Source organism: Vulpes lagopus, chromosome 5 (assembly GCF_018345385.1).
Source record: "Vulpes lagopus strain Blue_001 chromosome 5, ASM1834538v1, whole genome shotgun sequence".
NCBI classification, from domain to species: domain Eukaryota; kingdom Metazoa; phylum Chordata; class Mammalia; order Carnivora; family Canidae; genus Vulpes; species Vulpes lagopus.
The window spans coordinates 83,511,200-83,538,139 of record NC_054828.1 but is presented as its reverse complement, the minus strand read 5'-3'; the positions used below and the strand labels follow the sequence as shown (position 1 = coordinate 83,538,139).

Sequence of the window (26,940 nt, the reverse complement as noted above, 5' to 3'; positions counted from 1 at the left end):
GATTTCAAAATAACTGATTAATATGTTAAAGAAAACAGAGGAAAGAATGAACAATACCAAAACAAAATTATTTAAACAGATATTAAAAATCAAATGTGTGTTTAAGGATAGTAAAATTCAGGATTTGTAGTGAAAAACTCATCACAAGAGCTCTCAAAGATGAATTAAATGTGTTTAACAGAGTCAACAAAGCAGAAGTCAAGATGAGTTAGCTCAAAGATCTACAGAAAACACCCAAACTTAAACACATAGAAAAAAAAAAGAATACTAATTTATTTTTAACTTTTAAAAATGGAATAGGTCATAAAAGAGATATGGAGCACAGTTGAAAGGTGTAATATGTATGTCCTTAGAGACCCAGAGAGAATGGGACCCAGGAGAGAATGAGAATTGTACAGAGGCTTTAATGTGTCTTCACTCCATTGCAGATCTTCAAAATATATGAACAAAAACTGACAGAACCAAACAGATAAATGGATTCACAATATAGTTCATTATTTTAGTACAGTAACCAATAAAACAAATAGACAGAATACCAGTAAGGCTGTAGAAGACTTGAACCGTAATATCAAACAACTTGATTTAATCGACATTCCATCACCAAGAACAGCATTTTTTTTTTTTCTAGTGCACATGCAACAAGCACATTCTAGACCATAAAACAAGTCTCAAGAAATATAAAAGGAATAAGTTCTTACCAACTGAGTTTGCCATTTGCAACAGAAATAAGTTAGAAGTAAATAATAGACATCTTTATGTAATATACCACAATTAGACATAATGTATCATCTTGTTTATGTAATGCTGGGTGTGATTTGCAATTGTGTTGAAATTGGGTATGTATGTTTATGCAGGATGTTGGTTTTTACTTTTTTGTTCTTGTATCATCTTTGCCTTTGATTTTGCCATCAGGGTTATATTGGTTTCATAAAATGAGTTTAGAAATGTTTTCTCTCCTATATTTTGTGGAAGGTTTTGTCTAGAATTGGTTTAGTATCTTCCATTAATACTTGATAGAGTTCACTAGTGAATTCATCAGAGTCTAGAGTTTCTTTTTTGGAAGGTTATAAAATATAAATTCAATTTCTTTATTAGAAATAAGCTTATTTAATGTGTGTGTGTGAAAGACAAAGAGAAAGAATCTCAGGAGATGCAGAAAAAGATTTTTGTCAAAAATGGACACTCTTTCAAAAAAAAATCTACCTCTCAGCAGACAAATCTAGTCTTATTTAATCCAATAAAAGGGTATCTGTGAAAACCTACATCTAACATTTTACTTAATGGTAAAAGACTAAATGTTTGACCTCTAAGATTAGGAACAAAACAAGGATGTTTGCTCTCAACATTCTAAATCAACACCCTATTGGAGCTAGTTCATGCAAAATGACAATAAAAGAAATAAAAAGTGTGCTAATTGAAAAGGAGGACATTGAAAATTTTTTCTTTTTTAAAAAGATAATGCCATTATCTAGAAAATTCTAAGAGATTTTTTTTTAAAAAGGTAGTAAAACTGAGATCATAAGATACAAGGTCACTATAAAAAGAACAGGTCTGTTTCCTTTTTTAAAAGATCTTATTTACTTATTTTAGAGAGAGAGAGAGACAGAGCACACTAGCACAGACACAAGTGGGGGCGGGAAGAGGAAAGGAGAGGGAGAGGGACTCTCAAGCAGACTCCATGCTGAGTGGAGCCCTACCTCAGGACTCCATCCCTGACCCTGAGATCATGACATGAGCTGAAACCCAAGAGTTGGATGCTTAACCATCTGAGCCACCCAGGCACTCCAAAACAGGTCTATTTCTTTGTACAAATAAAGAGGAATTAAAATCTGAAATTAAAAGTCAGTGTAGTTTACAACATCAAAAAACTGGAGATACTATGTAACAAACAAAATATGTGCACTCAAAACTATAAAACATTACCAAAAAAATGAAAGAAACTCTAACTAAATAGAAAGGTATACTGTATTTATGGATTCAATATTATTAAAATGTTAGTTTTCCCAAAATTAATGTAAAGCAACTTTTCTCCATCAGGCTTCTAGGTGAGAATCACACCGCAATTCCCTAAGGCATCCATGATATATAATGAAGTAACATTTCTTCAACGTGTGTGGAATTGTACTAGCTATATCAATCTTGAAGGAAATGAGTATAGATGTTAATAAGCTGATTTTAAGATTTCTATGAAAATTCAAAGCCTAAAATAAAATAACTAAGACTATTTTGAAAAAGAAGAAGAATGTTAGGGAACTTTATGCTGCCTGGTTTCTGTATTTACTATAAAGCTTTAGTAAGTAAGAGAGTGAAGTACTGGCATAAAGTTTGACAAAAAGATCAAGGAATAGAATAGGGAGCCTGATTTTCAACAAAGGTGCCTATGCAATATCACTATCTTGTACACTAATATTGAACACTATATTGTATACTATATTGAAACATATTACATTGTATATTAACTAGAATTTCACTAAATATTTTTAAAAAGAAATAAAAACATGTTTGATAGTCTCCACGTCTACTCACTACATGGAGAAAAACTTGAACAAGTACCTTTTGAAAGAGGATATCCATTTGACCAGAAGGTAGGAAAATATGCTTCAATAGAATTACTTCTGAAGGAATGCACATTGAAGCCACAATAAGATACCACTATACTCTGGCAAAATAGCATGAATTCAAAAGGTTTTTACAATATCAAGTGTCAGAGAGGCTATGGGATAGCTCATACATTACTCATGGGAATATGAAATGACACAGTCACTCTGAAGAACTTTGGCAGTTTCTGATAAAATTAAATATATAACTACCCTATGATCTAGCAATCTCCCACCTAGGTATTTTTCCAAGGAAAATGAATATTTCCACTTAAAGACTTTTATTTGTAATAGCTTCCAAATAGAAATTACCCAAATACATACCAGTAAAAAAAAAAAAAAAGAACAAATTGTGATTTATTCATACTCCTCAGCAATAAAAAGGAACAAGCTATAGATACATGAAATAACCTAGATGAATCTCAAAAACATGCTGAGTGAAAAAAAGCTGGGTATAAAAGAGGCCTGGAGAAATCTTTTTATATGAAGTTGAAGAACAGCCAGAGCTAACCTATGGGCCTGTATGTCAGAAGAGTTATCTCATGGTGTGGGTGGGTCTACCAATTTTAAAGGCAACTTGGGGAGCTTCTGAGTCTATGGAAATGTTCTGTATCTTGAGCTGGATGGTAGTTTTATAGGTTTTTACATATGAAAAGGTCATCAAGCTATATTCTTAAGATTCGCCCAGGTACTGCTTATAAGTATACCTCATATGTAGCAAAAAGTGTGGTTTTGTTTTGTTTTGCTTTGGGTTTTTTTTGTTTGTTTGTTTGTTTTGTTTTTTAAGATTTCTTGGGTTTCTTAAAAGGTGACTGAGAATAAAAAAGTGAAGCAAGTGGATAAGTCTCAGAACCAGGTGGAAAGCATCTGGTAAATCCCTCCTCTGACTTCTTACATCCACATTCTGAGTATATATTCCCAGTTTTCTTTGGACAATGCTTTTCTCTTTGGACTTCTTAATTTCTCATGACAAGTTAAGTAGGAATTATTTTTCTTTATTTTTATTATGTTTTTCTTATTTTTTATTACTAGGGGTTCACCATGTCATTGTAGGCCTAGTAATGACTTAAATAACACTACATATATTGTCCAGGATATTTTGACTATCATCCTTGGGCCTTTTTTTTTAAGCTGTTGTTTGTATAAAATGGGGGGAATTATGCATGATTTTAATGAGTGGATATTTATTCAGGTTCTCTAATTGAGTTTAATAATATTCTTTGGAGGGAATCCCTGGGTGGCTCAACGGTTTAGCGCCTGCCTTCGGCCCAGAGCGTGATCCTTGAGACCCAGGATCAAGTCCCACATGGGGCTCCCTGCATGGAGCCTGCTTCTCCCTCTGCCTGTGTCTCTGCCTCTCTCTCTCTCTCTCTCTCTCTGTGTCTCTCATGAATAAATAAAATCTTAAAAAAAAAAAAAAGAGAAGAAAATGCATTTGTTTTTAAAAAAACAAAGATTACTTAAGAGGGTGAAACCACCTTTTTTTTTTTTTTTTTTTTTTGCATGATATATTGGTGATTTTGACTGAGTCTATGTTTATCCTTTCTTAGAAAACCTATGGACACTGTGGTGGTAATGGAAACCAGAAATGAAAAAAGAATGGGTAGTGGACTGTGAATTAGCAAAATTCCAAAATGCTTTCTAGAGTTGGCAAAATATTTAACACTGAAAACATTCATTTCTGCAATTATCACTTTGTTTAGGAACAAATAATTAGCTTGAAGGGGAGTAGAATGGAAAGTAATTGGAGGGCAGTTAAATAACTCAATATGTTAAGAGTAGTATAACATTTGATGATGTATAAGTGCATTTGGCTTTCTTGATTGATATATATTGATGAGGACTTGAAAGCCAAGTCTGTTTCATGTTAATACATTAAGGGTAATAAACCATTTACTATTTTTAGATGAATCAGGAGTCAGGAGTATCAACTATCTTACCCCAAATTACACAGCCAGTAAGTAGTAGAGAATAAAGATTGAGACTTTCTGACTCTCAGCTATCTTATTTTCATTTTACCAGTCCAGTTTTGCTTCTCCTTGGAAACCTATTTTGGCTGCTGAAACAAGCCTTTCAAATGCTATCTTCTTCAGCCTCTAGCTTCATCGGGCTTTTAGCTCTTTGATTTTTCACAACATCTCCATGTTCAGCTTGTTGGGTTCTTTAAACATCTATCTTGGCCAAGGTGATTACTTTGGGCCACATGTTAAGAAGGACACCACAGCCAATACTCAGTATTTGAAGAGTTGGCTCCTGAATTACCACTATCTTACCTATGTGGGCCTAGTCTACGTCTTGGATGACCCATTAACCTTGTTACCATCTGGACCAGTTTTTGCTCAATGTTTCCCTGTAGGACAGTATAAGATTTAGTACTGCTTTTTAGGTGATGGTTTACTGGAAAGATACAGATTTAGGACTGGGTAGAAATGCTTAATAAATAGCCATTTGATTTCATAAAAATTTCTGAACTTCACAGAAGTGTATTCATCTACAAGAAAAAATAATACCAACTTGTGGCAGTGATTCTGCAAATGAAATGAAATAGCATAAGATGTCACCTGCTTAAGTCCAGCCACCTTGGGTGTATGCTAATGACCAAAAGATAGTTTCTTACCCTTTTCTCTGGCTTCTGATCTGGTTTAGTCTTACCCTCCTTCCTTCATTCTATTCCCACTCTCTCTGTGGAAAAGCCACAGGGCTTCTCACAGCTTGGATCTGCCCCCTCTGATTGTTCACCCAGAGCCTGTTACTGTTGAACTCTCTGGTTCTCCTTGGTGTGCTACCTGTTTCAGGTCTCCAGTGGGTTTAACTGAAAGCAAGCCATTTAGTGTAGGTTTCTTTTATAATGTTGACTATTCTCTTTAGGATTCAATATGCTTCCATTGCCTCTTTTTAGTTGGCCTGTACAGTACTCCCTAAGTATTTCCACTTGTCTTAAATCTTCTAGAGTGTGGATCTTCAGAACATACAAACAGAACTGTATAGATGAGGAACATTTTTTTTAAAGATTATATTGTATTTTTTAAAGTAATCTCTACACCCTACGTGGGGCTTGAACTCACAACCCCGAGATCAAGAGTTACATATGCCACAAACTAAGCCAGTTAGGCACTCCTCAGTGTTCATTATAAAAAAAAATAAAAAATAAAAATCATTTTATTTATTTTTTCAGAAAATTTTGATTTTTCTTTTCATTTTTTTATGTGTTCAATCAATAAAGCAGTAAACATTCTGGTTTCTTTTTTTTAATTTTATTTAAATTCAGTTTGCCAACATAGAGTATAACACCCAGTGCTCATCCATGTGCCCTCCTTAGTGCCCATCCCCCAGTTACCCCATCCCCTCACCTACCTCCCTTTCTGCAACCCTTTGTTTCCCAGAGTTGGGAGTCTCTCATGGTTTGTCTTCCTCTTTGATAACACTATGGTTTCTAGATAAATTAGGGAATTTTGTTTACATTTGTTTTTTAAGGATTCTAGTAATTTTGGAAGGGACTTTGAAATTTACCCTCTGAAGAAAAATCCCTTTTTAGTTTAATTAAGGTTTTGAATATTATTTGTCTACTGTGGATTTTGGGGGGAAAGTGCTTCTTGAATAAATAGCTGGGCTTTATGAATTTAAATGTTATAGCTATATAACTCATGGTGATGAAGGTAGTAGTGAAGATGATTGCCACCAGGTGCTATTAATCCAAGATTATTGAATGCCAAGGATATCATACTGGAGAAAATCTTAAAGAAATCCCTAATTATGAAAAATAAATTATTGGGATGTCTGGGTGGTCAGCGGTTGAGCATCTGCCTTTGACTCAGAGTGCGATCCTAGGGTCCGGGGGTCGAGTTCTGCATCGGGCTCCCTGTGAGGAGCCTGCTTCTTTCTCTGCCTGTGTCTCTGCCTCTCTCTGTGTCTCTCATGAATAAACAAATAAAATCTTAAAGAAAAAAATTATTGTAATTTTTGTTGGGATTTCCTTTTAGTCCAATAACATTATGATTTACACTCTTCTATTTCAGGGAAAGGTGGCTCAGACAGCATGTATGTCAGCTTGCAAGCATTTAGCCACATCCTTGATGCAACTTTTGCTGGAAGCTGAAGTAAGACAACTCACCTTGGGAGCATTACAGCAGTTCAACTTGGATGTCAGAGAATGTGAACGTAAGACAGTGAAGCATCTCTTTGCTTGTTTGTTTTACCTGTGTGTGTACTCACGCCCATGAAAAAAAAAAAAAGAAAAAGATAAGCTAAGGTCTGTGGGGTCTTTGTTCCTGATGGAGTTGATGAATACCTGGATGATAGAGACAACTTGAAAGGCGTGTAGAAATAGCCTATCAGCGAGTTAATTTGAGCACCCAGAAGTGCCAAGGCCCCTATGCAGAATATAGATCTCTGGCCACAAACAAGTTTGCAATCCCAGGGATGGGGATATAAGGCAGACATGCATTTAATGCACATCAAAGAAAACCTGATTAGTCGAAAGCCTTCAAAAGAATACAGTTCCCAACTACTTTTTTTTTAATATTTTAAAACCATTTTTACATCTTATCTACAAACTCTTCTTCATCTAAAGAACAAAGGTGTGTGCACTTACCAGTCAGAAATGTTTTCTATTACAGGTAGAAACAGAGAATGTTAGAGTGATTTTAAAAAATAGTTTTTATTTTTCTTGGAGACAGTTGGTTGCTATATTGATTTAGTTACTCAGTGATGTCGTCAAGGACTTGGGCTTTTTTTTTTTTTTTTTTTTTTTTTTTTTTTAGTAGACACACAATGTTTTGGGCATACACCATAGTGGTTCAGCTTCTCTATACCTTATGCTATGCTCACTCCAAGTGCACTACCATCTATCACCATACAATGCTATTACAATATTGTTGACTCTATTTCTTATGCTGTGCCTTTTATACTCATGGCTTATTCATTCCTTCACTGGAAGCCTGTATCTCCCACTTCCCCTCACACATTTGCCCATCCTCCCATCCCCCAAACAACTATCAGTTTGTTCTCTGTATTTATAGGCCTGATTCTGCTTTTTGTTTGTTTATTCATTTGTTTTGTTTTTTAGATTCCACGTTATGAGTGAAATTAAATTGATATTTCAAGGACCCAGACTCTTGTTCCCTCTCCTCTGCCATACTTGGAAGTGTGGACTTTTCCTCTTCATACATATTATAGTCAGAAGAGATCACATTCCCTCAAAAAAAAAAAAAAAAGAAAGAAACAGAAATGGCATATGACCCAATAATTCTGCATCTAAATATTTATCTAAAGAAAATAAAACAGTAATATGAAAAGATACATGTATCCCTGTGTTTATTGCAGCATTAATGGAAACAACCTAAGTGTCCATAGATAGATGAATGGATAAAGATGTGACCTAGGGTGGCGCAGCGGATAGAATATTATTCAACCATAAAAGAATGAAATCTTGCCATTCACAACAACATGGATGGACCTGGAGAGTATTATGCAATAAGTGAAATAAGTCAGAAAGAAAAATACAAATAATATATGTTCACTTAATGTGGAATCTAAAAAATAAAACAAAAAAGACAGAAATAGACTCATAAATAGAGAAAACTGTGATCGCCAGAGGGAGAGTGAGGGGTGGATAAAATAAGTGATGTAGATGAGATACAAAATTCTACTTAAAAAATAAGAAAATGACAGAGATGAAAATTAGAGCTTAGGGAGTATAGTTATTACTGTAGTAAGTTTGTACGGTGGTATGGTAACTACACTTGTGGTAAGCATTTTGTTATGCGTGTAATTGTCAAATCATTCTGTTGTACACCTGAAACTAATATTGTATGCCAACTATACTTCAATTTTTAAAAAAATAAGAGGATATTTACATTCAAGACAGGAAAAAGAGGCCAGTGTCACTTAGTCCTTTTATTAAGAAAATTAAAACCTTTTCAGGAGACACCTAACAAGCTTCCCCATATGTCTCATTGGTAATAATACAGTTCCATGGTTACCTCCACCTCTGAGGGAGGCCACAAGATTATCTGGCAAAGTGATAGAAGACCATCATTATTAGGATAGTTGATTCATCATGAGTCATCCCCTTGGAGTTGAACATAAAATTAGTTCTGGTTAGGAAGAAGAAGGAAGAAATAAAGAGTGTTCGGATGTTCATTGTGCTGTCAGAAATGAAAATGAACAAAAATGATATGACAACTTGAAATTGAAATTTTTTTCTGACTCTAAGAAAAATTAGTGGAAAATTCTAAATGTCTGCTAATACTTTTTCTCTATCTCTTTATTTTTGCTGCCTGTTAGTTTCTCTTGTTTGACTTTTGATGACTAGAAATTAAGGTTTTATTGGCTATGCTGTTTTTAATGAATTACTTACTAGAGACTTCCAGTTTTAGTCACCACACAGTAAAAGTTATCAACATTACCTTTCTGCTATAAACTTCTGTAAAACTGGATAAAATGCAGAAAGCAATTCTTTTCATGTATTGGGTAGTAGACAGCACAAAGTTGTGATCTTTCAGAAAGGGGAAATGTACGAGATAAACCTGACATTCACTCTCATTTTCTGTCTGGGGTTACTTACTGTCCAAACAGCTGCACAGTAAAGTAGAGCCCAAATCAAAAGCAGTGTTTTGCACAGAAAATAAAACAAAACAAAAACCAGAGATTAATATATAGGGCTGGTGAGGCAGCTGGGATTTTTGTGGGGCAAGATACAAGAGAGCAAGGAATTGTTTAGAGAAGTATCTCTAGAAGTCTACATCAGAGAGCCTTTGAGTCTCTGATGGTCAAAAACTAAGTTGCTGTGTGCAGGGTAAAATCCTGGGAAGCCTGGCAGAGAACAGCCACTGAAGATCTGTGAGTGCTAAGAGACATTAGAATTCTGGCCAACCAAAGTTGAGAGACCAGCTAATCATCTTGCACTCAATAAGACCCCCAAAAGTTGGGCCTTAAGAGTATTCAAGCTCTAGAGTAAGAGCCAATCTTCATGCACCCTAAGAAAGCCAAATAATGATACCTAACAAAATAAAGGTAACCTACCAATAAAACAATCGCCTGCCAAGACAAAACTCAACTGTCTTTGAAGGATGAGGAACACACAAAAAATTTCAGACTCTTAACCACATAGCCTCAACAATTTCACAGCAAAAGGCTAAGATTTAACATGCAAAGAAACAGGAGAATGTGACCCCTAACAAGAAGTGACAGGCAATAGAAATAGACCCACTGATAACAGAAATGTTGAAAATAATAGGGCCTTTAAAAATCTGCATATAAATATATTCAGTACTTTCAACCATAGCTGAAATTGTTTCCAGGTTTGATAAAAAACATTAATGCATTGATTCAAAAAGCTCAATGAATCTTTAGCAGGATAAACAGAAAGCCACACCCAAGTACATTATGGTTAGATTACTAAAAAATAAAAATAAATAAAAGAGAAAATCTTAAAAATGCCCCAAGAAGAAAAGACATATTACATAATGAAAGGCAATGATAAAAATGACTGCTTATTATCAGAAACAGTGTTACCAGGAGGCAATAGGATATCTTCAAAGTACTGAAAGGAAAGAAAAACAAAAAGGCCTGTGAACCTAAAACTCTATGTCGTGTAAAAAATATCCTTCAAAAATCAAGATACGATAAAGGCATTTCAAGTAAAGAGAAGTTAAGAAAATTTGTTTGCCAGGTTTGCACTACAACTCATTTAAAAGGTAGTTTTTCCAACTGAAGGGAAATACTAGATGCTCACTCAGATCTATGAGGCAGATTACAGTGCTCAAAGATGTCTATAGTAGTATCGCCTTCCCCACATCTTTTTCTAGAACCTTCGCACTACCTTATTAAGATGGGACATTTAACTCCCCTTTTCTTGAATCTGGGCAAGTTTGTGACTTGATCATAACCAATAGAGTGTGGCAAAAGTGGCTGTTTTAACTTAAGTGGCTAGATCATAAAAGGTAGTACAGCCACCATCACCTTTGTTAGCTGCTGCTAACAAAGTCCATCTACCTTGAGGCCTCCACAATGTGAGGAAACCCAGATCAGCTTGTGGGGGGACCACGTGGGGAATCTCTGATATCTGACATCTAATATTTTATGTTATTGGTGCTGTGTTTTGTTACATTCCTTTAAATAGTGTTAGATTTTTGTCTTGACTCGCATTTACATTATATGGGATTGGTTGGAATCTTTCAACTCTTGCTTTTATGTTTATATTGGGTCCAGAGCCACTCTTTATCTAGGTCTTATTAACCCCAAACCCAGAACAACACCTTTTGAAGGATTCTACCTCATGTCCCACCTATCAGGAGACCTTTCGATTCTGGCTGGTGGGCATACAAAATATGCCCAGCTCTGTAAAAGCTCCGTAAATTATTCTGCCTATTTATTTCTGGTGGTTCTTTCCCCAGTCTTGGGTACTTTCTTCTCATATATGCATAGATTAGTACCCAGCCAAGTATTCAGTGAGAACCTTCTGAAGTTTTCCTGAGTTCTCTTGATTTGTAGCTTCTACCACTCGGGTATTTGGCCTTGGAAATACTAATTTCCTTGGCATTCTGGACTATAGTCTGTGACTTTTCAACTCAGACTGCCATGCTTTGTTTGGATTCCCTCCCCATGCCCTCTTTGCTTCAGAGCCTGGAAGCTGCCTCTAGGTATGTTTACCTGGTTTGTTTTCCTTCTTTCAGAGATCACGGTGCTGCACTGACTATTGTCTAATCTCTATAAAACCATTCCTTCACATGCTTCGTCCAATTTGGGGTTTCGTTTTTAGTTTTTTTAATCCGGTGATAAGATGAGTCCTCTTCCTATTACTCCATCATGACCAGTACCAGAATAATCAAGTAAATATCTTCTCATGCTTTTTAAAAACTTTATATTTTGCAGAAAAAAAACCCCTGCTTTTTGTGGAATTTTTTGGGGAAAAAAGAAAGTACAAAGAGAAAATCACCATAATCTCATCATTCTGAAATAAATACATTCCAGAGATTATATTCAGAAATGATAATATCCAGCAGCCATAGAATTTTTTTCTAGAAATCGTCCATCAGATCCCGTGCATCTAATTAATCCAAATTGTTTTATGTGCCTGGGTCTTAACCAATTATTTACCAGGAGGATAAAATATGCTTGATGATGGGCTAGACCAGTCAAAATTGATTTTTAATATTGGGTATAAAGTCATCATTTCCAAGTTTTGAGGAAAGAGTAGAACTTCATTCTGATATGCAGAGAAGGAAGAATGGGGCTTTGGGGTGGGCAACCAACCAGTGGCATTGGTTTAACAATAAAGTCTGATGAATGATTGGGAATCACTACATGACTACATCTTGTCAGAACTAAAAGATAAAAAGGATTGGAGGTGATAAGGCTAAAATATATGAGCCTAGAGGAAGAGGAGTGATGGCCTAGGAGAAGCACTGGGGAATAAGGAAGATACCCATGTTAGGCCTGCTACTGAAGTACATTTTATGTAGAATGAGCAGCTTCTACTTGAGAGAATTGTAGGCGAATTGGTATCCTTCGCAGAGAGCTAGCTTTCAGTTAAGGTGAACAGATCACTTAATGAAAGGGTGGAAACCTAATAGAATTTGTTAACCTGCCAAAGGGGTTCCAGAGAGCCAGTACTATATCTGAAAAGCCATTTGATATTGGCCATAGCCTTCAGACTTAGGATCAGCTCAAAGCCAACATTTGTAGGACCTGACAGTGTCTCCAATAACCATTTTTTTTTCTCCGTATATTGTGGAATCACTAAGGTTCATCGGTTTTAATGTTTCATTTCTGATTGTCAGTAATTTGTCTGTCAAGAAACTTTCATGGCCATTTATTTTACTTTAAAAGAAAGAATTCTATTCTGTGTTTTTTGCTATACCATCCCCCTAATTCTTTTTTTCTTTAGATGCTCAGTGGTCTATAAAAAAATCTTAAAGAAATGATACATAAGATTCAAGTAACTATACAGAGGCGTATAAAAGCAGCCCCAAATGACAAGATAATTAACACTTACATCTTTCTACCCAGTGGTGTGTGCATGCAGTATTTTCTCTATTGTCTGTGAGTCCTTGCAGAACTGTATAGGTCCTGAAAGAAATCAAACTCTGGACAAGGTAGAATGTGAATGTACCTTGAGTGTTTGCCTCTGAGGCCTGGGCTGCCATTTTCCTAGATCCCAAGTACATAGAGGAATTGTATGCATTACCATGAGCCTGAGATATTTAGCTAGTATAGTGTAGTCAGTAAGAACATAGAGTTCAGAGTCAGTTCAACCAAATGGATTCAAATCACCACTTGGATTTAGTGTGGCCATGTGTAAATTCTTTAACTTCTCACAGCACCATTTATGAAACAGGAATAATAATAGCAACTAATAATACAGAATTAAATAAGAGAATGCATGAAAGGGTTTATTTCATGGCCGGCAAAACAGTAACCATGCATTAAGTGGTGGCTTCTCCGCTTACTATTAGCAGTAGCAGCCCAGCAGCTAATACATATCCAGAACGCTCAGAGGTCTTTTGTAGGCCACTCAAATCTTTGGTTAGTTTGTGAATCAGGTAGGTTTGGAGAGGCCCTTTTATTTGGCATAACAAATTCATTTTTGTTTTTGGTAGCTGTCTGTGAAACTTCTGCAGTTGTCCTGAAAGGTCTGATCCAGAACCAACGATTTTCCGATTCTCGGAATGATGCTCTTGTAAGATAACAGTCAGTTGGCTCAGCTGCTTACTAGAAATAGTACCTATGCTGAGGGCATCATCTAGTAGAAATGTTGTTGTTATGTAATTCTTCCTGACAGGCTACTAAACCACCTACCTTTAAAGTGGAGGCTATTAGGAATTCAGGAGGTGTAAAGAAAATACTCCTTTCCCTTTCATAATTGCGAGTGACCTCTGGGTATTTCTGCTGTGTATAGATTTCATCTTACGCTTTCATACATCAGTATGTCTTAGATTTGGTTTTGGATGTTGGAGCACTGGAACCTGGCCGAGAAACTGGATTTTGAATACTAGGAAGTCTTGATAGCCTAGTACTTTATTTCTTTAGCCAAACTTGGATTGCTATATCATTCCTAGTCAGTCTGTGTCTGGATTTGGAATTTCCTAAGCTTTCCCTTTGTGCATTCTAAATAAAGAGGTCTAGGATCATAGGCAAGCTCAACTACTTGGTTACAGCATTAATTCAGTAATCTGTTCACTTATTCAACAAATATATGTGGAGCCCCTACTCTGTGTAGAGTACCAGGCTGGAGGCTGGAGATAAAATGGAAAACAGTGGATTTTAAATAGGAGAGTGACTTGATTAGATTTGTATTTTTTAAAAGGACACTGCAATTTATCAGGAGCCTTCAAGACCAGTAATAAGACTGTTGCAGTATAGAGATGCATGATAGAGATGAGTTGGGAGCTTCAGCCTATTTCTGCATGGTAATTCAAGTATTGAAAGTGAATAAATCAACTTATTTAATCTCCCTGAGTCCATCAACAAACTAAAAATACTAATCTCTATTCTGTTTGTCTCACAGTATTGTTAGGAAGTGAACTGAGATAATGTATATAAAATCATTTATAAACATCTATTTGATTTATTTACATTAATCATTTCTTTATCCATATGCTTTTATGTGTTTTTCTTATTTTCTTTCCCACTTTCACTGTTATTTGTTTTTTTAAAATTTATTTTTTATTGGTGTTCAATTTACCAACATACAGAATGACACCCAGTGCCCATCACCCATTCACTCCCACCCCCCGCCCTCCTCCCCTTCTACCACCCCTAGTTCGTTTCCCAGAGTTAGGAGTCTTTATGTTCTGTCTCCCTTTCTGATATTTCCCACACATTTCTTCTCCCTTCCCTTATATTCCCTTTCACTATTATTTATATTCCCCAAATGAATGAGACCATATAATGTTTGTCCTTCCCCGATTGACTTAGTTCACTCAGCATAATACCCTCCAGTTCCATCCACGTTGAAGCAAATGGTGGGTATTTGTCGTTTCTAATGGCTGAGTAATATTCCATTGCATACATAGACCACAGCTTCTTTATCCATTCATCTTTCGATGGACACCGAGGCTCCTTCCACAGTTTGGCTATTGTGGACATTGCTGCTAGAAACATCGGGGTGCAGGTGTCCCGGTGTTTCATTGCATCTGTATCTTTGGGGTAAATCCCCAGCAGTGCAATTGCTGGGTCGTAGGGCAGGTCTATTTTTAACTCTTTGAGGAACCTCCACACAGTTTTCCAGAGTGGCTGCACCAGTTCACATTCCCACCAACAGTGTAAGAGGGTTCCCTTTTCTCCACATCCTCTCCGACATTTGTGGTTTCCTGCCTTGTTAATTTTCCCCATTCTCCCTGGTGTGAGGTGGTATCTCATTGTGGTTTTGATTTGTATTTCCCTGATGGCAAGTGATGTGGAGCATTTTCTCATGTGCATGTTGGCCATGTCTATGTCTTCCTCTGTAGATTTCTGTTCATGTCTTTTGCCCATTTCATGATTGGATTGTTTGTTTCTTTGGTGTTGAGTTTAAGAAGTTCTTTATAGATCTTGGAAACTAGCCCTTTATCTGATACGTCATTTGCAAATATCTTCTCCCATTCTGTAGGTTGTCTTTTTAGTTTTGTTGACTGTATCCTTTGCTGTGCAAAAGCTTCTTATCTTGATGAAGTCCCAATAGTTCATTTTTGCTTTTGTTTCTTTTGCCTTCGTGGATGTATCTTGCAAGAAGTTGCTGTGACCGAGTTCAAAAAGGGTGTTGCCTGTGTTCTCCCTAGGATTTTGATGGAATCTTGTCTCACATTTAGATCTTTCATCCATTTTGATGGAATCTTGTCTCACATTTAGATCTTTCATCCGTTTTGAGTTTATCTTTTTGTATGGGGCAAGAGAGTGGTCTATTTTCATTCTTCTGCATGTGGATGTCCAATTTTCCCAGCACCACTTATTGAAGAGACTTTCTTCCAATGATAGTCTTTCCTCCTTTATCGAATATTAGTTGACCATAAAGTTGAGGGTCCACTTCTGGATTCTCTATTCTGTTCCATTGATCTATGTGTCTGTTTTTGTGCCAGTACCACACTGTCTTGATGACCACAGCTTTGTAGTACAACCTTAAATCTGGCATTGTGATGCCCCCAGATATGGTTTTCTTTTTTTTTTTTTTTTTTTTTTTTTTAATTTTTTTATTTACTTATGATAGTCACACACAGAGAGAGAGAGGCAGAGTCACAGGCAGAGGGAGAAGCAGGCTCCATGCACCGGGAGCCCGACGTGGGATTCGATCCCGGGTCTCCAGGATCGCGCCCTGGGCCAAAGGCAGGCACCAAACCGCTGCGCCACCCAGGGATCCCCCAGATATGGTTTTCTTTTTAAAAATTCCCCTGGCTATTCAGGGTCTTTTCTGATTCCACACAAATCTTTTTTTTTTTTTTTTAATTTTTATTTATTTATGATAGTCACACAGAGGGAGAGAGAGAGAGAGAGAGAGAGAGAGAGAGAGAGGCAGAGACATAGGCCGAGGGAGAAGCAGGCTCCATGCACCGGGAGCCCGATGTGGGATTCGATCCCAGGTCTCCAGGATCGCGCCCTGGGCCAAAGGCAGGCGCCAAACCGCTGCGCCACCCAGGGATCCCAGATTCCACACAAATCTTAAAATAATTTGTTCTAACTCTCTGAAGAAAGTCCATGGTATTTTGATAGGGATTGCATTAAACGTGTATATTGCCCTGGGTAACATTGACATTTTCACAATATTAATTCTGCCAATCCATGAGCATGGAATATTTTTCCATCTCTTTGTGTCTTCCTCAATTTCTTTCAGAAGTGTTCTATAGTTTTTAGCGTATAGATCCTTTACCTCTTTGGTCAGGTTTATTCCTAGGTACCTTATGCTTTTGGGTGCAATTGTAAATGGGATTGACTCCTTAATTTCTCTTTCTTCAGTCTCATTGTTAGTGTATAGAAATGCCATTGATTTCTGGGCATTGATTTTGTATCCTCCCATGCTACCAAATTACTGTATGAGTTCTAGCAATCTTGGGGTGGAGACTTTTGGGTTTTCTATGTAGAGTATCATGTCATTGGTGAAGAGGGAGAGTTTGACTTCTTTGCCAATTCGAATGCCTTTAATGTCTTTTTGTTGTCTGGTTGCTGAGGCTAGGACTTCCAGTACAATGTTGAATAGCAGTGGTGAGAGTGGACATCCCTGTCTTGTTCCTGCTCTTAGGGGAAAGGCTCCCAGTGCTTCCCCATTGAGAATGATATTTGCTGTGGGCTTTTCGTAGATGGCTTTTAAGATGTTGAGGAATGTTCCCTCTATCCCTAAACTCTCAAGAGTTTTGATCAGGAATGGATGCTGTATTTTGTCAAATGCTTTCTCAGCATCTAATGAGAGGATCATATGGTTCTTGGTTTTTCTCTTGTTGATATGATGAATCACATTGATTGTTTTACGGGTGTTGAACCAGCCTTGTGTCCCGGGGATAAATCCTACTTGCTCATGGTGAATAATTTTCTTAATGTACTGTTGGATCCTATTGGCTAGTATCTTGTTGAGAATTTTTGCATCCATGTTCATCAGGGATATTGGTCTGTAATTCTCCTTTTTGGTGGGGTCTTTGGTTTTGGAATTAAGGTGATGCTGGCCTCATAGAACGAATTTGGAAGTACTCCATCTCTTTCTGTCTTTCCAAACAGCTTTAGGAGAATAGGTATGTTTTCTTCTTCAAACGTTTGATAGAATTCCCCTGGGAAGCCATCTGGCCCTGGACTTTTGTGTCTTGGGAGGTTTTTGATGACTGCTTCAATTTCCTCCCTGGTTATTGGCCTGTTCAGGTTTTCTATTTCTTCCTGTTCCAGTTTTGGTAGTTTGTGGCTTTCCAGGAATGCATCCATTTCTTCTAGATTGCTTAATTTATTGGCATATAGCTGTTCGTAATATGTTTTTAAAATCGTTTGTATTTCCTTGGTGTTGGTAGTGATCTCTCCTTTCTCATTCATGATTTTATTAATTTGAGTCTTCTCTCTCTTCTTTTTGATAAGGTTGGCTAATGGTTTATCTATCTTATTAATTCTTTCAAAGAACCAATTCCTGGTTCTGTTGATTTGTTCCACAGTTCTTCTGGTCTCGATTTCATTGAGTTCTGCTCGAATCTTTATTAACTCTCTTTTCTGCTGGGTGTAGGATATATTTGCTGTTTTTTTCTCTAGCTCCTTTGGGTGTAAGGTTAGCTTTTGTATTTGAGTTCTTTCCAGTTTTTAAATGGATGCTTGTATTGCGATGTATTTCCCCGTTAGGACTGCTTTTGCTGCACCCCAAAGATTTTGAACGGTTGTATCTTCATTCTCATTAGTTTCCATGAATCTTTTTAATTCTTCCTTAATTTCCTGGTTGACCCTTTCATCTTTTTGCAGGATGATCCTTAACCTCCACGTGTTTGAGGTCCTTCCAAACTTCTTGTGATTTAGTTCTAATTTCAAGGCATTATGGTCTGAGAATATGCGGCGGACGATCCCAGTCTTTTGGTATTGGTTCAGACCCGATTTGTGACCCAGTATGTGGTCTATTCTGGAGAAAGTTCCATGTGCACTTGAGAAGAATGTGTATTCAGTTGAGTTTGGATGTAAAGTTCTGTAGATATCTGTGAAATCCATCTGGTCCAGTGTATCATTTAAAGCTCTCATTTCTTTGGAGATGTTGTGCTTAGAAGACCTATTGAGGGTAGAAAGAGCTAGATTGAAGTCACCAAGTATAAGTGTATTATTATCTAAGTATTTCTTCACTTTGGTTATTAATTGATTTATATATTTGGCAGCTCCCACATTCGGGGCATATATATTGAGGATTGTTAATTCCTCTTGTTGGATAGATCCTTTAAGTATGATATAGTGTCCCTCTTCATCTCTCACTACAGTCTTCGGGGTAAATTTTAGTTTATCTGATATAAGGATGGCTACCCCTGCTTTCTTTTGAGGACCATTCGAATGGTAAATGGTTCTCCAACCTTTTATTTTCAGGCTGTATGTGTCCTTCTGTCTAAAATGAGTCTCTTGTAGACAGCAAATAGATGGGTCCTGCTTTTTTATCCAGTCTGAAACCCTGCACCTTTTGATGGAGTCATTAAGCCCGTTCACGTTCAGAGTTACTATTGACAGATATGAGTTTAGTGTCATCATGATATCTATTCAGTCCTTGTTTTTGTGGATTGTTCCACTGAACTTCTTCTTAAAGGGGAATTTTAAGAGTCCCCCTTAAAATTTCTTGCAGAGCTGGTTTGGAGGTCACATATTCTTTCAGTTCCTGCCTGTCTTGGAAGCTTTTTATCTCTCCTTCCATTTTGAATGAGAGCCTTGCTGGATAAAGTATTCTTGGTTGCATGTTCTTCTCATTTAGGACCCTGAATATATCTGCCAGCCCTTTCTGGCCTGCCAGGTCTCTGTGGAGAGGTCTGCTGTTACCCTAATACTCCTCCCCATAAAAGTCAGGGATTTCTTGTCTCTTGCTGCTTTAAGGATCTTCTCTTTATCTTTGGATTTTGCAAGCTTAACTATTAAATGTCGAGGTGTTGAACGGTTTTTATTGATTTTAGGGGGGGATCTCTCTATTTCCTGGATCTGAATGCCTGTTTCCCTTCTCAGATTAGGAAAGTTTTCAGCTATGATTTGTTCAAATACGTATTCTGGCCCTCTGTCCCTTTCGGCACCCTCGGGAACCCCAATTAAACGTAGGTTTTTCTTCCTCAGGCTGTCGTTTATTTCCCTTAATCTATCTTCATGCTCTTTTAATTGTTTGTCTCTTTTTTCCTCAGTTTCCCTCTTTGCCATCAACTTGTCTTCTGTGTCACTCACTCGTTCTTCCACCTCGTTAACCCTCGTCGTTAGGACTTCTAGTTTGGATTGCATCTCATTCAATTGATTTTTAATTTCTGCCTGATTGGATCTAAATTCTGCAGTCATGAAGTCTCTTGAGTCCTTTATGCTTTTTTCTAGAGCCACCAGTAGCTGTATAATAGTGCTTCTGAATTGGCTTTCTGACATTGAATTGTAATCCAGATTTTGTAACTCTGTGGGAGAGGGGATTGTTTCTGATTCTTTCTTTTGAGGTGAGGTTTTCCTTCTAGTCATTTTGCTCAGTGCAGAGTGGCCAAAAGCAAGTTGTATTGGGAAAAGGAGAAAAAGAGAGGAGAGAAAGAAGGAAAGAAGAGAGAAAAAGAAAAAAGAAAAGAGGAAGAAAAAAAAAGAATAAAAAGAGAAAGAAAAAGAAAGAAAGGGAAAAAAGGGTGGGGGAAGGAAACAAATCAAAAAGCACAAAAACAAAACAACAACAACAACAACAAAACCCACGGGGGAGTATCTTCTGATTTTGTATACTTTAAGTCCCTTGACTTCCCCTGGAACTTGTCCGTCTAGTTGGTCTTCTGGGGGAGGGGCCTGTTGTGCTGATTTTCAGGTGTTAGCACTTGGGGGAGCTGCTCTGCCCCCTGCCTGGTGCAGGGCTCAGTGGGGGTTGTTCACCCCGCGAGGCCCCAGGCGGAACAACCCCAGTGGCGGGCCAGCTCTGGAGCCCTGGAGTCAGCCCCCACAGTAACTCCGGGGCTCTCCGTCTGCAGGGCCTGGGGGCTCCAGGGCGGGGCCGCTGATCTGCTCAGCTCGGGGCAGGAGCGTCCTCGCTGTCCTGGGCCCTCCCAGCCTCTGCCTGTCCCGGGGGAGGCCGGATCCTGGGCTGTGTCCCGGCGCCCTGTGCTCCGGAGCCTGCGCTGTTGGATTCGCGCTCCCGCCCCGCAGCCCCCTCCGCGGAGCCGCCTCCCGAGCCCCTCCAAGCTGCGCGCTGCAGCCCTTAGGGAGCTCGGCGCACTCTCCCGGGGCGCAGTTCCTCTGTTACTGTCCCAGGGAGCCTGAGGGCATTCCCCCGCCCTCCTGGGGTCCTGCTCCAACTCCCTGGGAGCCCCCAACCTCCGCCCGGGAAGGTTGGTGCAGCTCCTGCTTCTCCGGGACGGGGCTCTCCTGTCCTGGGGACACTCGCCCCGGCCTCAGCCCGGCTCCTCGCGGGGCCCCTCCCCCTTGGAGGCCTTTTGTTTCTTTATTTCTTTTTCCCCGTCTTCCTACCTTGATAGAAGCGCAAACTCTACTCACTGTAGCATTCCAGCTGTTCTCTCTTTAAATTTCAGGCCGAATTCGTAGATTTTCAGGATGATTTGAAGGTTTTCTAGGTAATTTGGTGGGGACAGGTGATTTGGGGACCCTACTCTTCTGCCATCTTGCCCCTCCTCCTGTTACTTGGTTTATAATGTTAAATGTTTTCGGTTTTTAGTTATCTACTCAGGTCCCTAAATTATTCAAAATATTGGTATATTAAAAGTATAATATAATTAAGCCAAATCCAGGGCACATTTGGTTAAAAAGAAATGCAGCAGAAATTGAATCTTTTAAAATTTGGAGGAATCCATTTCCCAGGACCCATTAGTCTTTTGCACGGAATAAACTCGGTCCTTGAACAATAAGGTAAGATTGCCAAATTCTCTCACTTCTTTAACGGTCAAGTTAATCTGGCCTTGGTTTACTGTTTGGAGAAGGGCCCCAGAGTCTTCCATTTCACCATTCTTATCATAATAGCCTTCACTTTACAGGTCAGGAAACCAGTGTGGAGAATCGGAGAATCTGCCTAAACTCAGGATTTTGGAAAACAACTTCAGAGTAAATTCATGATCTCACTGAGCCTACTATGATAGAACATAATGGCAGAACACCATTTGTCACTTACCGTCTGTAAATCCCCACTCTAACTGAAAGATCAGATAGCTTTCTGCATCCCTAAAGAACTAATTTTAGCTCAAAAGATCCAGTAGTTCCTAGACGTTTTAACATTTTAATATCTTTGTAAATATTCACTAAAATAAATGGCTTTGAGTCACCTCATGATACACTCAGGTGTGTTTTAGCTAATGTTAATCAGGTAAACCTTAATAGGCTGACTTGCTTATGATTTTGCCACTGGGGCTTCAGAACTAAAGAATCTTTATAAAGTGATCTCTGTGAACCCTAAATTCCCAAACAACTGGCAGTTGGGATAAATGCACTCATTTATTTTGATTTTCTACAGTACTTGAACCCACCCATCCTTCACTCCCATTCCATGTAATTAATTATCTACCTTGGTCACTCACACATGAGTCTGTCTTAGAGAAGGCTTCAGGCATTCCATTACCTATGTCCTCTTGATGTGAGAGAGAGAGAAGAGAGTCCTCAGGACCCTGGTGAGAAACATAAGGAAAACATATGTGACACATCCACACTATATCATTCTTCTTTTGCAGCCTTTGAAGTTTATATTATGCAAAAGGAGTTCTGGCCCTTAAATAACATCTAGCCCAGTGCTAAACCCAAATCTGCCTCAGCCCACCAAGCAAACTGTTAAAATAACTTCTAGCTAGTACATTCAATCAAGCTTTTCCAGGGAGATGCCCTATAGTAATTAATTTGTCAATCAAGATTATGTTTAGTTGTCCTTGAATAAGTAGTGCAAATATGCATATCCCTACAGTTTTCCCTGTTTTTGCTGAGAGTCCCTAGAAAACTCTTATTTATATTTCCTTCTGGATATACTTCTTTTTTTCTTTACTTTTATTTTGCATATCACCCTTTGAGCCCATGTTGTATTTAGATCTGAGTCACAGGGCAAGATTCAATGAGGGATGGAATATAGAAGAACAGACTGCTACTGAAGAGCATTCTGGAGAAAGCTGAGGGATCAAGGCTCCACAATTTCTTACAGTATTCTTACATTTATCAAGGAACTATGGTGATTATGAAGATAGCTGGCATATCAATACATAACTTGAAAGATCAAGTTATGTACTTCATCTTCAACCCACTCAGCTGCCCACCTGCAGATAAAAGGGAATTCCTGCAGTAGAGACTCATGATGGTTCTTTGTTTTCTTGGAGTTTTGAGCTCCACATTCTAGCAAGGACCAGAGTTTGTCCCATTTTCATGTTTGCCCAGTGTTGTTCAAAGCTTTCTCATGACTCATATTCTTCAATTTCTTTAAATTGATCAATGGCAGCACAGCCTAGTCCTCCAAAGCTTTACCCTCAGTGGGGACTTAAGATAATACGTCCATTGTGAGGTTGGCCGCCACATTCCTCAGACTGTCAACTTTCTGGGAAACAATGAGAGGTCTCAATGCCCTTTTCCCTGCAATCACCTGCTAACCAATTTCAGATATTCTACCTTTTCTCTAAAGTCTTTTGTTTGCCAGCTCAATCCCTAATAATCTATCTTAACTAGACTATGTGTATTTGTAAGGCACAGAAATCTCTTCAAAGCAGTTAAAGAATTAAAGGAAAGTTTATTTTAATTATATGCATTTCGTAGAATCCAAGAGAAAGGTAAACAGTAAATCAGTTAGGTTAGGGATTGTGTCTGCCCTGATTGTTCCTGTGTCCTTAGCACTTAGGATAGTGCCTGACATATGGTGCTTGCTTAATAAATATTGGTTGAATGAATAAAAATGATTTGATTATCAACTGCCTCTGTTTCTGGAGCTCTTCTGTCAGCTCTGAGAATGAGAGGGAGTATAAGTAGCAAGAAGCTTGGGTGGGTATCATGTGATGAGCATAATAGCAAGACAGCCTGCAATATAGTTGGAATCCTAAGGAATATTCTCTTAGGAGGATGTACACCTAGAAGGGCAGTGATTAGCAACTTCAGTACACATATCCTACCCACCAACTTCTATGGATTATGAAGCCATATTTGCCACCAACAGTCAATTTGAAATATATAAACTGTCTAATATGTAGTAGTTAAAATTGTAGGTGGTAGACAGATTGACCTTTGAAGCCTGGATCTTCATTTTAGTGGTTTGGGCATACTTAACTCCTCCTTTACACTATACCTTGGTTTCTTTATACCTTGGCTAGATGATTTCTAAATTTCCATTTAGTTTAAAGATAGCACTATTGGGATGTTTGGGTGGGTCAGTGGTCGGGCGTCTGCCTTCCGCTCAGGGCATGATCCCGGAATCCCAGGATCAAGTCCCACCTCGGGCTCCCTGTGGGGAGCCTGCTTCTCCCTCTGCCTGTCTCTCTGCCTCTCTCTCTGTGTCTCTCATGAATAAATAAATAAAAAATTTTTAGAAGATAGCATTATTTATTATGAGAGAAAAGAGCATGTGGATATTTTATGTAGAGAGTTGTAAGGATTAAATAAGATAATACATATGAAATGCTGTATGGATCCTATATACATAAATATTTGTAAGCATCAGTAAATGTTAAATGTTTATTAGAATTTTCATTATAGTTATATACAATGCCGTATTCTCCAGAGAACTTATACCTAAAGTGTATGGAATCAGAGAGCAGGTTCTGAGTGATTACTGTCAAGAGCTCTTATAAATTCAATGACCATTGGAATAGTTAATCATTTTTTTCTCAGAGACACTTTCTATAGAATTCTTTAAGCCAGGATTGTCTCAGTCATCTTCATACTATTTACTTTTGGATGACATTGGTTCAGGAAGAAAGGCAAGCTGTATAGTGAAGACCTGACACACTGCAGTAACCTTTGGCGATGTCGTTGTGGTTGTGGATAAAATTGGAGTTGCCACAATGAAACATGTTAAGCAGTCCTGAATTTCAGAGGACACTAAAGGGTATGAATACATCTCTTGGAAACTCGGCAATAGGGACATGAGTACTGATTGAAATAGATTTAAAGGAGAGAAGTTGGCTCTCTATGAAATTAAATAAATCTTGGAAATGTTAAATCATTGTAACAAATGGCACCATTTCCTAAGGGATTCTTGTGAAAAATTTAGAATTTACTTCCTTTCCAATTAAAGTATATTTTTTATACTTGATCCAAAGGACACTTTTCAGATTGTATCTTAAGCATTTGGTACCTCTTCAAGTCTTAAAAGGGAACCATCTTAAGAAGCGAAGGTTTGAAGAGAGTCAAAAGGAAGAAATTTGAGCTTAGTAAAATTTTAAACCCAATCTCTATAGGTTATATGAAAATAACAGATACCTCTTTTCATATGGTCTGTATAGTGCTCGAAGATGCAAATGACCTGTGAGTAGACTATTGAAGGACATGTTGTGTGTTTCAGTATCATTAATTTCAGATCCCTTAGCTTTTATCTTCAACCTCATCTTTCTGAATTATAATTTTAAAGCAAGCTTTCACTTTCTGCTCTCTTCCATCTGGGAAACATTAAGGTAAGAAGATTGATGATAGATTTTGGGGTCATATGCAGAAAAATAAACTTGTTTTTTTATAATTTGCAGTGCTCCGCACATGGGCAAATCTAAGGATAATTAGTCGTTATTGCCTTTAATGTGATGGAGACAATAACTTGCTCCATGAGGCAAGCTCCATGGTTAATGAATTTTGTCTTTTGGTTGATTGACTGGTTAATGGAATCAGAAAAATATTTTATGTCTCTTCTTTACAATAATGCTTTCATTCTCTACTGTAAGTATAAAGGAATTTGGGTAGCCAGTCTTAACAGAGCATATTTTTGTTTATGCATTTTATCATTTGTTTTCCCTTTTTCTCAGTTTCATTTTGTATTTCTGTTTCTAATTCACATTTTGATTCAGTATCTGCAGCAAAACTTACAGATTTACAAGGGAGAATCATGAAATTGGCCATTGTATATGTATGTATACAGTAATTGAGAGTTCATTCTCTGCGTTCTTTGCTTTCTCTGCAAGACCTATAGCTATCCTGTGCAAGAAGTCAGATTTAAAACTCAAGTATAGGGACATCTGGGTGGCTCAGTGGTTGAGCATATGCCTTTGGCTCAGGTCATGATCCCAAAGTCCAGGGATTGAGTCCTGAGAAGGGCTCCCCACAGGGAGCCTGCTTCTCCCTCTACCTATGTCTCTGCCTCTCTCTGTTGGTCTCATGAATAAATAAATAAAATCTTTAAAAATAAAAAATAAAATAAAAAACCTCAAGTACAGTGGAAATTTATAGGATGAAAATAGAGGCCATAGTCTGGTATCATTTTCTCAGGTACACAGCTCCTAATCAATATATTATGCAAAAGTTTCCTCAGAAATTTACCGATTATATGGCTTCGTCCCTCCCCCACTTCCCAAATTCTTACCAGTTCTTTTTTTTTTTTTTTTTTTTACCAGTTCTTTTTAAATGCAGCGTTGAGCTTGGATTTTCAGATCTAAAATGATGCAGGAAGAGCACAAACTCCAAGTATCTTCCTTCTATCCAAAATAGTACAAAAGCCGTGCTTTGTTTGCTGTTGTCTTCCCATGACTGTAAGGTTTGTCATGCTAGGTTCTATGCTATTATGATGTGCCTCTCTGCTCTGGAGAACCCAAATAGAAGTCTTCCCTGCCATTAAAATGGCAATGTCACTTCTCTTTGACTATGGATGATAGACCCTGTACCTATAAGAGGACTCTTCTCAGACATGGTTCAATGAATAGTACCCACTCGGCGGCTATTTTGGTTTATGGGCTGAAGTTCCTTGAATTCCAGAAGATAAGGAAGTCATTGTCTCCCTGAGCCCATTGCCAGACACCTGGTCATTTGATAGTAGGTGCTGCCAACCTGAGCAGTGAGGGCAGACAACCTGCTCTTCCTCACCATGGCCTAAGATGCCATCCTTGTCAAGCAAATGGAGATGGATCGTGCCACTCTAACCTTGTTATATATCACTGTCAAGCCCTGCTGTTGGTTTCCAGAGATTGGCCAACACAGACAAAGTACTTTTACTGGTAGTGAATGTTACCTTGGATTGTTTGTGGGGCCTAATAGTGTTGAGGGAGTATGAAGGACCTGATACATGAAGGATCATAATTTTGAATTAAGGTTCTCTTTCTGTGGCAAACTTTCTGAATACCCTAAATTATGTCTGACTGGTAAATGTGGTAATCCCATCTCTAAATAAGGATGGTGACGGATTCCTCTTTGAAATTATTTAGATTTTTCTTCCTGGTTTTATTTCAATGGATATTTTGGGGGTGGTGGGGACGGGTGGTGGCAGGAGATTTACCTTAAACAGCTGATAGTTTCCAAAAGGCTATTTTCCTGCTGCATAGTTTTGGAAAGGAGAATATCAGATTTTGTTTGTTTGTTTGTTTATTCCAAATTTGGTGCTCCTTCCCTCTTTCTCTACATTTTCCATTTTAGCTGTTTCAGATTTTATTCCTTATTTTTTCACAACATTGAGATCTTATACACTTTGGGAATTTTAGGGACCAGAACAATTAAGAAATGCCATTTCAAAGAAGGAGAAAAATTAAAACTATATTGTGGTTATTGCTACTTTCCTGTCACTTGCCCCTGGTCCCAGACTTGGTAAAACAGGTTTTCTTGGTAAAACCTTGGT

At 38.0% G+C, this 26,940-nt stretch overlaps 1 protein-coding gene across 3 annotated transcripts in view; it reads left to right on the top strand.

Annotated features, from left to right (window-relative positions):
• The window catches only part of EXOC6B (exocyst complex component 6B), a 620,952-nt gene that overhangs the window by 421,898 nt on the left and 172,114 nt on the right, over positions 1 to 26,940 (top strand). For 2 of the 3 annotated variants that reach the window (XM_041757049.1, XM_041757048.1), the window contains one exon: positions 6,614 to 6,755. In XM_041757049.1, coding sequence (XP_041612983.1) covers positions 6,614 to 6,755 — 142 coding nt within the window. Of the gene's footprint in view, positions 1 to 6,613; positions 6,756 to 7,662; positions 7,794 to 26,940 lie in introns of those variants that run through there. The other variant, XM_041757050.1, reaches the window with a different exon arrangement.